This window comes from Rhincodon typus, chromosome 2 (assembly GCF_021869965.1).
Source record: "Rhincodon typus isolate 14 chromosome 2, sRhiTyp1.1, whole genome shotgun sequence".
NCBI lineage: Eukaryota > Metazoa > Chordata > Chondrichthyes > Orectolobiformes > Rhincodontidae > Rhincodon > Rhincodon typus.
Genome location: NC_063333.1, coordinates 81,285,442 through 81,299,322, shown reverse-complemented (window position 1 = coordinate 81,299,322; position 13,881 = coordinate 81,285,442). Strand labels below are relative to the sequence as shown.

Here is a 13,881-nt window from a genome sequence, read left to right as displayed (position 1 = left end):
AAAGTCACTAATTGGATATGATTACTTATCCCATCAATTTATTTTAATGTACTAGTGCTGTAAAATTTATTGTGTCATTTGTAGCTGTAGCAGTTACTATGATGTAGCAGCTTCTATGAAACTCAGATAACTCATACATTAATGCAAAGAAGTTAATCTTAATTAAAGAGATATGGCAGTCGTGAAAATGTGTGTAGCTAATGTTCTTTAGTCATTTTCGAATATACGTTGTGTATGAAGTAAGATGAAAATTGCACAAAAGTGCGTCATTACTTCATGCACTGTGATGATATCAATATAATGATTCCTGCTTCTATTAGCCCTCCAGACTTGATTTTCATTTGGCCCAACCTAATCACCACTCCCAGCAACAAGAAGGTCAGCAAACACCTTGACATATTAAATCTTTCCAGTAGAAACTAAACCATACAATTTAAAGTGAGAGGTTAATTGGTAAGTATAAGGACATACCATTTTAAGCAAAAGAAAATAGCATTATTATGTCAAGTATTATACTATTAAGGTGTCAAAGATGTAGTGGACGGCATTGATATTGTGCAGTTTTCCGCTGCATTTTCTATTTGTACTTAAAGCTTAAAATTCATTTAGTCAGGACATATGTCCAATATTCCTGTTAGGCACCTAATACAACTTTCAAAAGATGTTTGGCAATGATTGCAAAAATAGCACAGATTTCAGTAAAATAAAGTTATTAAAATGTAAGTTGTTATGTATATTTAATAACTTGTAGACCTGGTGAAAGGATTTAGTGTCTTTACTAAGCATTCTTTGTGAAAGTTGGTAAGTGTTCATGGAATTGAATTTTAAAAATAATGCTTATACAAGATCTACATTTCAGTCTAAAATGTAATCTTTGTAAACAATACCTGGAACATCATTTATGTTGGTGAAGATGAAAAATGGTGTTAATGACAAGATTGATTTCAATTTAGCAATGCCTACATTTTAGTGCAAAATGTGTAATTGATTTTCAATGAATAATTAGTTATATTTTCAAATGTTGTTCAGTCCCTATTTATTTTGCTTAAACAGTTTCAAAACTATAATCAGTACTCTTTCCGTTATGACTCTGGAAGCGAATTTAGCCTATCTTAACAATTGAAGAAGATCCAAAATTCACACAAGTATGGCATCTAATGGCTTCTTCAAATATTCCAATATTTTTACTTGCAGCTCATCACTTCTGATATGAAAATAGAATTCTTGATATCACTGGTAAATTTGTCTTTCCTAATTTAAACCTACGAGCATGAAATTGGTTTTCAGTGGAAAGGTGATACCAAATCATCAGTCTATCTTACTCCTCACTACTTCCCATGAAGCCACTGAAAATTAAATAAAAATATGCAGGGTATAAAATGGGCTGTTGATTTATCTTCACTTGTTCTGTCCTACTATTAAAGACCATTTTGTCCAATGAATCTGCTTGCCTTACTCATTATGAACTTTAAAGTAATTTTCCAGATTTACCAATTGCATTTCCTTTGTTACCTTTAAAGCTCAGAGATAACCTCTTAAATGTCTACTTTTCAAGCTGGAAAGAAAATGCTTCTCAAGCCTTTTACACAAACTTAGATTTTAGTTTTAGGGATTTTGGGATCAATGCTGATGCTCTTCCGTACAATGTCTCCAGTTCTAGACTGTCCTCATTGTGACTGGGCAATCAGAATCAGACATGATACTCAAGATATGGTCTGATCAGATATTTAAGTTAATATTCTTTGTTAATTAATGACATAACTCTACATATTCTGCATGAAGTTTACCCAAACCACTAAGTTTCTTTCAATTCTAACTTCAGTTATATCACAACCAATTACAAAGCATATATATCACAAATTTTCACTTCAAATTGGCAGTACTTTACAATGTTCAGTATTAAATGTGATTGTCATCAACCTACCCACTTACACACTATGCTGAACTGTAATTTTGAGGCTTCCTGCTCCAATTTCATCATTTCTCCTAGTTTGATATAATCTTGACCAATTTGGCTTTTTGACATTAAATCATGTATTGAAAATAAAACAGATTCAGTCCCACGATTAACCTTTAAATCAGCTTACACAGACCTCCACACCATTCTGACATATTTCTCCTATTGTTTTCTACTCTTTGGCAAATTCTTTATACATTTCTGAGATTTACCTAATGTTCTCTTTGAGTTTTATGCTTAACTAACAGATTTTTGGGTGAACATCTGTCAACTTTGGAAGTCTAGGTTTCTTGCATCAGAGTGCAAATCATTGAAAGAATAATTCCTCAGTCGAATCTGAGATGTTATTAAGTATTTATTAAAGTTCAATTTTTCTTAAAAACAAAGGAAGTTTTATGGTGAATGCAAAAATTCAACATATGGTAAAACAGTTCCTTCTGTCAAATTGCTCATGAAGACAGCAGACTTACTAGCATCAGGAAAGAAAGGATATGGTTATTTTTTACCGATAACTTAAAATGAAACTATATTCTCTTTGGCTCTTTTTTTGCTCTTATTTTAGATTTTCCATTTCTACATCTTACTTTATCTCTTATTTTCACATTTATTGTCTCATTTGGGACAGCATTTCAGAAATAGAACATATAGACTGGTATAACATATTGACTAGAGTAGAAAATATATGGGACTGAAACAGCTCAAATACAACAGTACCTGAACAAGAAACATTGTTCACAATTCCAATATATAGACTTTTGTTTACTCTCTACAGGTGAATATTGTAATTCTACTATGTTTGCTTTGATTTGTATGGAAAAAGATTAATGTTTTAATATTCTTGTAGTAATTTATGAAAACTGTAGTGAAATATATGATTCATAAATGCAAAACAGTTTGATAAAAACAATGAACACCAACAATGCAATAACATTTTACTTTTTTCTGACATTCTGCACCAGTCACAAACTCCAAAAAAACAATACATTAACATTTTCAAAGAAGATTCAATTTGATCCGAAATGTTTAACATAATGATTCAATTAATTAGCAATCCGTCTTTACAAGGTCAGAAATTCACAGAATTTGGGGTAAACTTATCCTAACCATAATAGGTTTAGTAATGGAACAGTTAAATAAAACTATTGAATCGTAACTTACTGACGTCCAAAATGTTTGCCATCAATTCGTCTCTATTTTTCTGGCTATGTTAACTTGTTTCGACAAATTCAAGTGTGGTAGATTAATGATGAGCGGTACAATTTCAGAAGTAAAAATAAGTTATATAATGTGGATATTAAGTATATTTGCCTGTACATGAATAAAAACAAACAGATTCCCAAACGTATGTCGATCAAACGAAGCATAACGGGAATAAAAGGCTGGTTTTAAATTAGTTCAGTTTGGATATCATGTACGTGTTTGCATCATTGTACGAAATAACTTATTTTACATCAGAGGAGACTTAATACTCTTGTCCGCAATGTCCCAACTTTAAAAAATAGTGGCCCAAGGTAAGCTATGATGTATGTACATGCGTCGCAGCCCGGATGCACCCTCAACTATTCTAACATCAGTGCAACCCGAAGTATTGTCAGATAAGCAGCAAAACTATGGGTCATTGTATCACCTACTCCATATTTCGGTCTGCAGTATAACTACAGTCTCAAATATATCGACAAGGGCGTAAAATGCTCACTATTAATCAGCTTGCATGTGTAATTACAAACAAATTACAACAAGCAATAAATACGATACTACCATTTTTGCAGTATAATGATTTTCATATAATAATTGTAAAGAATGCGACAATAGGAATTGAGCAAATCGTCTGGCTTTGTGCTTTTAACATTCCTGCAAATCAAATATACATGTCTGACAAGACAGTAAAATATTCCGAAGTGTCCCAGGAGTGTGTGTGTTTTTCTGGTCATTTGAAAACATTAAACATCATTCAGCAGATGTTATAATACTGCGACAATGCTTTTACTTTTACCCAGACCACAAATCTCGATGTACTAACCACCGTCCTCTGGAACTATGAATCTTTGGAAACCAGTCGAAATAAACGCATGGAAGCTTTTTTTTTCATATACTGAAAGACATAACCGGTCCTTTCAAAGGATAAAGGCTGCAGAAATGTTTCCGGGACAGATTTTTTTACTCTTGTAAAGTACAGACAAACCGTGCAGAAATTTAAAACAAAAGATGCTGGAAATCATAAATCCCTACAGTGCGGAAACGGGCCCTTTAGCCCAACAAGTCCACACTGACCCTCAGAACATCCCACCCAGACCCCTTCGACCCACCTAACCTACAGATCTCTGAACACTACGGGCAATTTAGCATGGCCAATCCACCTAGCCTGCACATCTTTGGACTGTGGGAGGAAACCCACGCAGACACAGGGAGAATGTGCAAACTCACACAGTCACCCGAGGGTGGAATCGAACCCAGGTCCCTGGCACTGTGAGTGCTAACCACTGAGCCACCCTGAAATGAAAACAAAATGTGCCGCAGAAACTCTGCCGCTCTGGCAACATCTGTGGAGAGAGAAATGGTGGAAACGTTTCGAGTACGATATGGCTTTTTGGGAACCGAAGAAGTCTATCAGACTAGAAATTTTAACTCAGTTTCTCGCTTCTTAGATGCTGTCAGACCTGCTGACAGTATCTCCAGAATTTTCTGTTTTTTATATTAAACAAAATATGTTTCAAAAAACGTAGAACGTTTACACAGGCACAATATTCCTTAAAACATTACTACACAACCTCTAAGCTGAGGGTATCTGGTACACAGGTGCACACATACCATTACCACCCGGGACAGTGTGGCTGCAGCGTTGTGATAGAACCGCGAGGTGACGCTGTCCAGCCAGGGTACAGACAGGGAACCATGACTATGCAAACCTACCAGGCAGCTTGAGCGTTTTTTATTACTTCAAGCAATCTCCATTTTAATTCATTGAAGCAAGCTATGCGCAAGTTTTAACCTATTGGCACTGCTGAAAAGAATCAAGGAGCGAACAGAAATTGAATCTTCTATTCGCTGAGAATCAAATGAACTGAAATACGTCAGTTTCCCCCACCTAAACCTACCTGAACAAACATAACCCATTCAGAACTGCTCTTCAGATTTTGAATATTGAACTACTCGTGCCTCGCAAGACAAGCGTGCATGGTCTAAATACACATGTTGCTTGAGCTTTGCGCCAGTTATTTCTCTATAAACCGTTGCGGTTCTTTGTATGTTTCTGGTGCCCTAATAAACGCTTAATAGCACGAAAGCTTTCTCTGGAGCGGTTTATAGTCTGCTGGTACTGATTGCTGCAATGACTGAAAATGGTTTCAAACCATTTGCGTTTCAACTAAATTGGACCATTATAAATAATTAGTGGAGATCAGTTTGATGCATTTGCTGAAAGAAGGCGCAAATTTCCATTGTTTTGCGTCCAAGTATCCACTTTAATCTAATTTTGGGGAAGATGTTTTCCTTTTGATGATGCTAATCTCCGACCAAAAGCATTGAAGTGGAAAGTCGGATCTCGCAAGAATCTGAGTTTTAAAAAAAGTCCAACGTTACCGTGTAAACTCAGCAAAATAATAATAAAAGAGTGGCTCAATTTAAGAGAAAGCTTTCAGTCTATTTGAGCTCTTCAAAGCCATTTATTTCAATTCGAACTGCAAACTAGCAAAGCTTGTTTTATAAGTTTCGGCAGCTTCATGTTAATGACGTTAATCTGTGTTTCAAATATACCACAATCAATTTTAAAAATATTTCATTTTCAAATGAAACTTCTACCAGACGTTTGTCGTTGGAAACTTTGAATGGGGAAAAGCGAGCGCGCGTTTGAAAGTTTGAGCTTGATGTGGAAGTGAAATAGTCGGAAATAAATTGAATCGCATCCTTTTCATTTTGATTTTTGCCAAACAAAATTACACGTATTTCTGAACAAACTAAAGGGCTTTTGAATTCAACACGTATTTGCATCGTACCTGCTACAACGTGCTTGACGATTTGCAGACTTGGATTACAATAGTTTACCACAAGGTATGACGATCCACACTACCCCTCTCCCCAACACTCACTCCTGGGACTTCAATATCACAAGGAATTGCTGTTTCAAATGTCTGAATAAAGGAAAGGTCGATTCAGGAAAAGAAAGACGCCAAATTTGGAAACAATATTCGGTATTTTAAGCAAAACAGTTAATATACAAACCAATATTTAGCAATTTTCGTTAAAAAAAGAGAATTGGCCCACTTTGCCGGTGTTCATTGAGAGTGCCAATTCTCTCACGGCTAGCCTCCATCAATACCAGCACCCCTCTTAGCCACAGCAATAATTGCTCTATCCGTTTTACACATCTTAGCGTCGCAAGTAACTTCCCGCAAAATGAACCACAAACCAAGCTCAGCGAAACCAGCTTTCACAGTTTTTTGAAATAATCTCTCAGTAGTCACAACGACGAGTGAATTTTGCCAGGCTCACTGCATAAAACAGCTCGTTTAACGACAGACCCGTTCAGTCTACACAATTGAAAGGAATATTCCAGCAAAAATCCTAGAGTTTGAGGCTGCGCAGCTACTTTGATGCTTTAAATCTTTATTACAGAAGCTTTGTAAAGTAATTTTAATCACAGGACGATTTCAAAGTGCCTGCATTAAGTGACCTCTCGAGAAGAAAGGCTGTAAATTGTTCACTACTCGAGACTTTCCTTGTTGATGGACAACAAGTTGACCCACGGGGCAACAGTGATCTCAGCTTTGCCTTGATCTGTGAGCTGTGATCTGCAACCTTTGGTCTCAAATCACATAAGAAACCGTTTACTTTCTACTACCTCTGCACCCTTCTCTGTACACACCTTGTATTACAGTATAATGAGCTTTGAATTCGATTGAACGTGTGCCGTGTCACTAAACATTGCCTTCACAATTTCAAATAATTCATATGAAAGAAAAATAATTGCAGGGGGCATGCTTTAAGATGAGGTCGCTTTTAAACACTCTCAAAACCAATGAAAACACGATCGACGTTTTATACTTGGATAGGCATTAAACCCATCGGGAAACGGCAAATTCCAAAAGGAAGGTACAGCGATAATTGCAGACACCACAAAGATGGTCAAACAAGCTAAAAATGTTTAGAACCTGACCTGGCCTTTCACTGGCCTCCAGTGGGATTCTGGGTTGGGAACAAAAGACTAAATGGTGAAATGCATATATTTCATGATTCTCTTCACTTTTATTGTCATGAGTCGTGTGCATAAACCCAGACAGGAGAGAATATTCCTTTGGACCGTGGCCCTGGACAGTGTAACTATTTAATTAGAGCAAAAAATAAACGCACTCCTATGAGTGAGAGCGAGAAACAATTTAAATTGGTCCCAGTTTACAACTTTTATATACCTTTCTGTAAATGTCCTTAATTTATCGTGACATGAAATGTATGCAATTATAACTGAGCCTCGAAAGGCCAAATCCCATCGCTACTAGTTAATTGGTAATTACTGAGGGAGCAGCTTTATCTAAAAGGCACAATGAGCGTTGTAATGCCTGCCGATAGCTCCTTGAGTCTTTTACAACGGGAGTTAACGATATTCAAATCACTTCCGTGCACCGTCTCAGGCCTTTGAAATTTTCCAAACGCATACATAAGGCTTTTGAACTTAACAGAACCCCTTTGATATTAACGGATGATGCTTGCAATGCAACCTCGTCATTTGAGATAGGTCTAAGGACGTTTAACATACAAATACCTTATGTTAATATATACAGTTCTTGCAGCAAATTGAAAGGAAAAGGACTGCTTACAAAGTCAACTCCTCCTCCCCCCACCTCTGACGGGCCCCCCTCCACAACAAAAACAATTTTAACTGGAATGTCGAAATAAGTCGTAGTGTTAGTTCTGAAGATTTGTTTTCTCGAATCAAGTTGACTCGACGTGCAGACAATATTTAAGAGTTGATTTTTCCCCCCTTCGGGATGTCAGCTAAACCACAACAAGCAACATATGATGAATAAACGTACATCAATGTATTTTACATTTCCGCAGACATTTCTGTTGAAGTTATGTTTTGCTTCTGCCAATCCATATGCGTGATCTCTTCCCATGGCTCATTGGAATTATATCAAAGTGCAAAGCTCCTGTTTGAATTGAAATCTTTCTTGGAGCATTTAGATCGTAGTTTTATTTCATACATTCCATCCCAACAACATATTAGCAACTTATAAACCAGAGGGATGCAAACATCACTCAGATAAAAACACAAAGGTGCTGAAACGACAAATAGGTTATTTCAGTTCTCATTTAAAAAAACTAATGAATGATCTTTTGTAAAATTATACCTAAAATAGCGTTTGATCGTTGAGGTTTGCTGTACATATATTATTTTATTTTGATACACACATTTCAGGTACAATTAATTCCATGTCTGTGCCGAGATACAAAGAAAATGTATTAAATACAGCCTCAGGTCAGTTGCTCTCGAATAGAGAGAACTTAACACTTCAAAAGTGCCCAGAACATGACAGAGTTCAAAACCCTATAGTACTTGCTGTGTCTTTCGACCTGTTAATAACGCTGGGTTACTCTAATAGGTGTACCTAATTGTACTTTACAAGCTTTGTCGTCATTGAGTGGTTTATTTAAAGATCTTTTACTATATTTTCCAGTTTAAATGATCGTTTAAATACTTTTTTTTCTAAAAAAAAATCAAATACACGCAGACATCAGGTCAGATCTACTCCAGGATTTATTCTATATTTTGGGGTCTGCTGCAAACCCACTTGTTACGAAATATATGCGAAATTTGCCTTTAAACTATCTGACTGCCAGTATATGCAAAGAAGTAGATACATGCTCCATTAAATAAAATAAAAAGCCATTCAACATTTACCAAACATCGTCTGTTTCATTCTATTAGATTTTGTTTACACAATTCCAAAATAAAAAGAAAAAAGTTCTCAAAGTGCATCCTGGATACACCTCAAGATATATAAGTTCAGAAAATCGCACTGAATTCTGCAGCGACATATCACTAACTTTCTTGACAACAACCAAAAAAAACCCTTAAATTTACCCTTATATATGTTCAATTTTTTTCAGAAGAATTTACAGGAAAGTACTATACAAATCGTCTCCTGGACAAATAACGTCTCTCACCTAAATACTGGTGGAGTAATTATTTAATAATTAACTATTCTTAATTCTGACCCCAGTTTTACAAAGCCTTGCAGATATTTTACAAAGTTGTTATCCGTATCATTCTCACTACACAGCGCCGGCAATCGTGTTTGAAATCAGTCCGTCATTTTATTTCTCGTTTTGACAACGAAAGGAATAAGTACCTTAATATACATGTTGAAATACTCATCGAGGAATTTACAGGCAAAAAATACTATATATACAAATCGTCTCCTGCACAAGCAGAATTTGCACTTGCAGCTACAAGTGTTGGAACTTCTTCAGGTGGTTGAGGACAAATATAAAAGAAACCGGATACTCTCGCCCTGGGCATATATTAGGATTGTGCGTTTGATCGGAAGAAAAGATATTTGGAAAATAGGTAAGCGTTGAGAGAAACCTTCCCGTTTGCAGAAGCCAAGATATTCGATTTTGAAAAAGCGGCCCGAATGAACAGTCGGCTGTGCAGAGGTGAAAACATACCGTGCCAAATATACGTTTCTATTTGTGATCAACGTGGGCCTGTGTGTGAACTCACCAATGTTGGTGTAGTCCATTGATTTGAAAAGGAAATTTAAAATGGATATCGAGAGATGTGAGCAGAAAAAAAAGTGTAAACTGCATTGCAACGGGTGAAAGTCGGGTTCACAGAATCAGGCGGGCAAATTGTAAAAGGAAAATAAAAATCAGATGGGGGATCCTGGGGGGATTGGAGCGAGTTTGAAATGTGGTTCTTATTTATTTATTTTTTTGTCCTCAGCCACCCAGCCTACGCTAGCAAAGCAGAGTTCGGGTGCGCTTTATCTGTTGATTTCTCTGTCTCTCTGTTAAAGCTCTCCCTTTAGTTTTGAAGTTGTACTTACACGTCAATCTCTCCTGAAAAGTTAAAGCCCTACTTTTTGTGTGTGTGTGTGGTTGCAGCTTCAGTCGAGGCCGTTGAGGGCGGATGCGGAACCTCCCTGGGCTGCCGCCTGCAGCAACTCGGCCGGGGATGGGCAGCGAGGGGAACCGGGGACGCTGTGCTCGCTGTCGGTATCGCTGCCTTTCTTGCTGCCGCCGGTAGCGGCTCCTGCTCCAGCTGCAGTAGGAGCCCCGGGTCCCCCTCCTCCTCCACCTCCCGTTCCTGCTAGCCCGCTGGCTTGGTGGGTCTTGACGTGTTTGCTGAGGTGGTCGCTCCGCATGAAGCGCTTGTTGCAGACCGGGCAGGCGAAGCGCTTCTCTCCGGTGTGGGTACGGAGGTGGCGCTGCAGCTCGTCCGAGCGGGTGAAGCGCTTCCCGCAGAACAGCCAGTTGCAGACGAACGGCCTCTCGCCCGTGTGCCAGCGCAAGTGCGCCTTGAGGTGCGACGTTTTCCCGTAGACTTTGCCGCAGCCCGGGATGTGGCAACTGTGCAGACCTTTCCTCCTCAGGCTAGCCCCGGCTGGACCCAGGCGCTCGGCTTCCTGGCAGTTGGGGCAGTCGCAAGTCGCCCGGCCCGAGTAGCGACGGGCCGAAGAGCCGCGGGCGGCGGAACTCAACCCTCCCGGAGCTGCCAGCGCCGGGTTGCTAGCCAAGGGCGAAGGGGCCGGCTCTGGGTACGACGACGGTGGCAGCACCGGTTTGAAACCCTCCTGGGCGATGAGATGCTGCCCTCCAGCCAGGAGGTGAGATGAGCCTCCGCTGATAGCCGCCGCTGTGCTGAAGGCCGAGTGGCCGAGGGCCGGGTAGTCCGAGTTGTAGGCGCCCAGCGGCGAGGCGAGCGGCCCGTTCGGGTTCTGCACGTCGAGCCAGCCTGCCGCGCCCGGGTGCATGTCCCACCAGGCGCTGGCACCGCCGCCCACTTCGCCCGCGATGCCCGGGTGCGACGGCTTGAACCAGGGCTCGTACGGGTGCGCCATGCCCACCCGCGGGTAGATGCCCTGCAGGCTGTTGGGCAGCGTATCCACCGTGGTGTGCACCTTGGAGATGAAGACCGGCTGGCCGGTGTCCTGTGAGCCGCTGCTGGCCGCCGCCGACGGAAACACCGAGTACTCGTTCCCAAAAGGCGAGCTGGAAGCCGGGTTGGAGGTGAGCGAGAAGGCGCTGCTGCCCCCTGGCCCTCCGCCGCCTCCTCCGCCGCTAGCTCCGCCGCCGCCTCCTCCCGAGGAGCAGCTGACACTGAAGGAATCGGACAGTCCTGCCCCGTTCCTGGCCCCGAAGCCCGAGAGGCTGGAGCCACTGTTGCAACTGGAGACGGACCTTTTCCAAGGGTGGAAGCCTTTCCCAAAAGACGCATTGTCCGATAGGGACGGAGACGGGCTCGGGCTGCCGATTTTATTGCACGTTGCGGCCAACATCGCCAGAGGAGTTGATCCTAGCCTCGGTTCTTCCTGGAAACGGGGGAGCAAACACAAAAACACAACAATGCACACAGTTGAGATAAAGCCCGGTTGGATACTAGCACATTAAGACTGCAACTGACCTTACAAAGCCAGCTGACACTGGCAGGCTTAAAAGTTGCACGGTTCGTTCAAATACGCTTAAAGTTAGACGCGAAAAAGTGCCAGTATATTACGGGAACTTTGATGAAGCTCCCATCGAAAACAGCTTTTACAGTTTAATCGTTAGTCTCTTAACATTAGGCAAACTTCAAGATTTAGCACAGAATTGGGCCTCATCCAAATCCACAAACTGCAACAGAAAGAATAGAACTAACATACCTGTAGAACCTGCAGGATCGCAAGGATAAATCAGGAGACAATTTTTTTTACAAAAAAGATCACAGGTAACTCTGCTGAAATGTAAAAGTGAGGCCTCCCTTTGCCTCTCCGTGGGATCGCGTTTAGAGGAAGTTCGTGCAAATGCCCTCAGAGCGGTGCCAAACTAAAAAGTGACTCGGCCCTTCTTTTACCTCTTGCTTTATAAAAAAAATCTCAACAGGAGACTGATAGTCCTGCCTTGACTGGGACTTTTTTAACCACCTCGATCCAACAACAAAGAGCTAATTAAACCAGCAAGAAAATCCTTAGACTCACCCCCAGAAGTGAAGTTGCCATCACAAAAAAACTGCCCTCCTCAGAGGATCTTTTTTTTTATTATTATTTATAAATCAGAGCACTTTTTTTAGAGGTGTGCAATACAATGATCAGTTCCGCCCATTCAACCACAATTGTAGCGTCTCTCGCCTTTGAAGTACCGCTAAGCCGCCGGCAGCCAATCAGCGTCGCCGGCGTCGTGACACGGCGCATTGTGACGTCAGGTGCCGCACTTGCACTGCGCTCAGCGACTGGAGCGGAGCTCAGAGCGGAGCAAGGAGCGGACAGCACGGCGTTACTCACAGCGGAGCGAGCAGGGGCACAGCAGGGGCAGCTTACAGCTCAGGGAGGGAAGCACAGCGCAATTTACCAGCGGAGCGCAACTCATGGCAGAACGGGCGGTCCAGGGGCCACCAGCCGGACGCGACACATAGCGGAAACGGGGCAGGGTAGCGCAGCTCACAGCGGCCGAGGTTCACAGCGCAGGGACCAAGAGCGGGCAAGCGCAGCAGGCAGAGTAACGGGCTCAGAGTTCAGCAATACCTTGTATTCAAAACGCGTCCGGCTGATTTTGTTTTTATGCTTGTCTTCTACCTTAGCCACCAACACCTGTTCCCTTGTTCCCCTTTCTTTATGCGTAAAGCAGCAAGCGTTTCTCAACACGTTTCGCCAGTAGGGTGTTTTATGGATGTGGTTGTGAGTGTTTGTGTATGTTGAAGGTAAAACAAATTGTTTGTCTTTCCAATGGTGTTCTGTTACACCTTAAATAAATATGATCTGAGCCACTTGTCCCGAGTGAAAGCAGTTGCTTTTCTGTTGTACTTGGGCGTTTCATTCGTTTCTATTGTTGTTTTAAGCCTTTAGTGTTTAACACCCCCTCTCAAACAAAAAAAAGCAAAGTTTCACCAGAGCAGTAACATCATGTCAAAACGCCACGAATCTGTTTTCATTCCTGAACTGAGACCCCTCTGGAGTAAATCTCCCTCCTCTGAAATGATGCTTGAATTCGAGTTCCACGGAAGTAGTTGCTTAATGAGATCTCCTTGTTTTAACTCGTTTGACCATTTTATTTTTCCCACGACCTGTTTCTAAAATGCAAAGCAGGCGTCGCTTTAAAACTCTTACTCAAACCAATTCCGTCGACGAAGTCTGTCCTGAGGTACAAGATCGCCTGCCGATTTTTGCCTTTAAAATCCACAAAGCGCAATAAATGACACTGAAGTAAGTCGAGAGGGATGCCCAGGTCCACGGAATCGCGAGCGTTTCCAGAAAGCAGTTTGAAAAGTTGGGTTTCACACTTTACCGAATGCGTTTGGATTCTGTTTCAATATTTAATATCTGGATATTTCAAAGCTCTGTTAAGCCTTTGTTGAAACGATCGTGTTCATGAAAATGAATGCCATGTTTATTTGAGCTTGCTGATGGTGATGATTTTAGCATGTTGAGAAGGCGTGACTGGACAGCCCAGAAGGAGGAAGGGGTGGGAAAAGGAGGGAACTCCGTTTAACAAATAAAAGAATTAACTTTGCCTTACCGACCTCTTTAATGATACATATATAATAAATATATGGATTAAAACGTATATATTGGTATTTCCCCTAAATTAGCACCATCTTATTTGGTTTACTTCTCTCGTTCATGCTACTGTCAATGATCTTATTTTCCCAAACATGAGTGGTTCGAGCTTGTTTCAGAACAACTGACAAGTACATGGGTAAACGGCGTGCTTACCTTTCAGAAACAGCAAGT

General features: G+C 41.0%; 1 protein-coding gene across 2 annotated transcripts; it reads right to left on the bottom strand.

Annotated features, from left to right (window-relative positions):
* Positions 1-8,342: 8,342 nt before the first annotated feature.
* LOC109914259 (transcription factor Sp8-like) lies at positions 8,343-12,224 on the bottom strand. Of its 2 annotated transcripts, none has more exons than XM_020513851.2 (2): positions 12,133-12,224; positions 8,343-11,487 (listed from the first exon to the last, which is right to left on the bottom strand). In XM_020513851.2, exons 1-2 carry the CDS (start codon positions 12,151-12,153, stop codon positions 10,063-10,065), a joined length of 1,446 nt encoding a protein of 481 aa, XP_020369440.2. In that variant the 5' UTR covers positions 12,154-12,224; the 3' UTR covers positions 8,343-10,062. The 2 variants fall into 2 exon arrangements, with proteins under 2 accessions (XP_020369440.2, XP_048468192.1); XM_048612235.1 differs by having other exon boundaries at positions 11,818-12,206.
* Positions 12,225-13,881: the final 1,657 nt, after the last annotated feature.

Bases quoted from the DNA above. Each gene is read 5' to 3' on its own strand.
- LOC109914259 (XM_020513851.2), bottom strand. From the start codon at position 12,153: ATGGCAACTTCACTTCTGGGG. The intron at 11,488-12,132 runs GTGAGTCTAAGG...CCCCGTTTCCAG, and splicing joins TGGCAACTTCACTTCTGGGG to GAAGAACCGAGGCTAGGATC.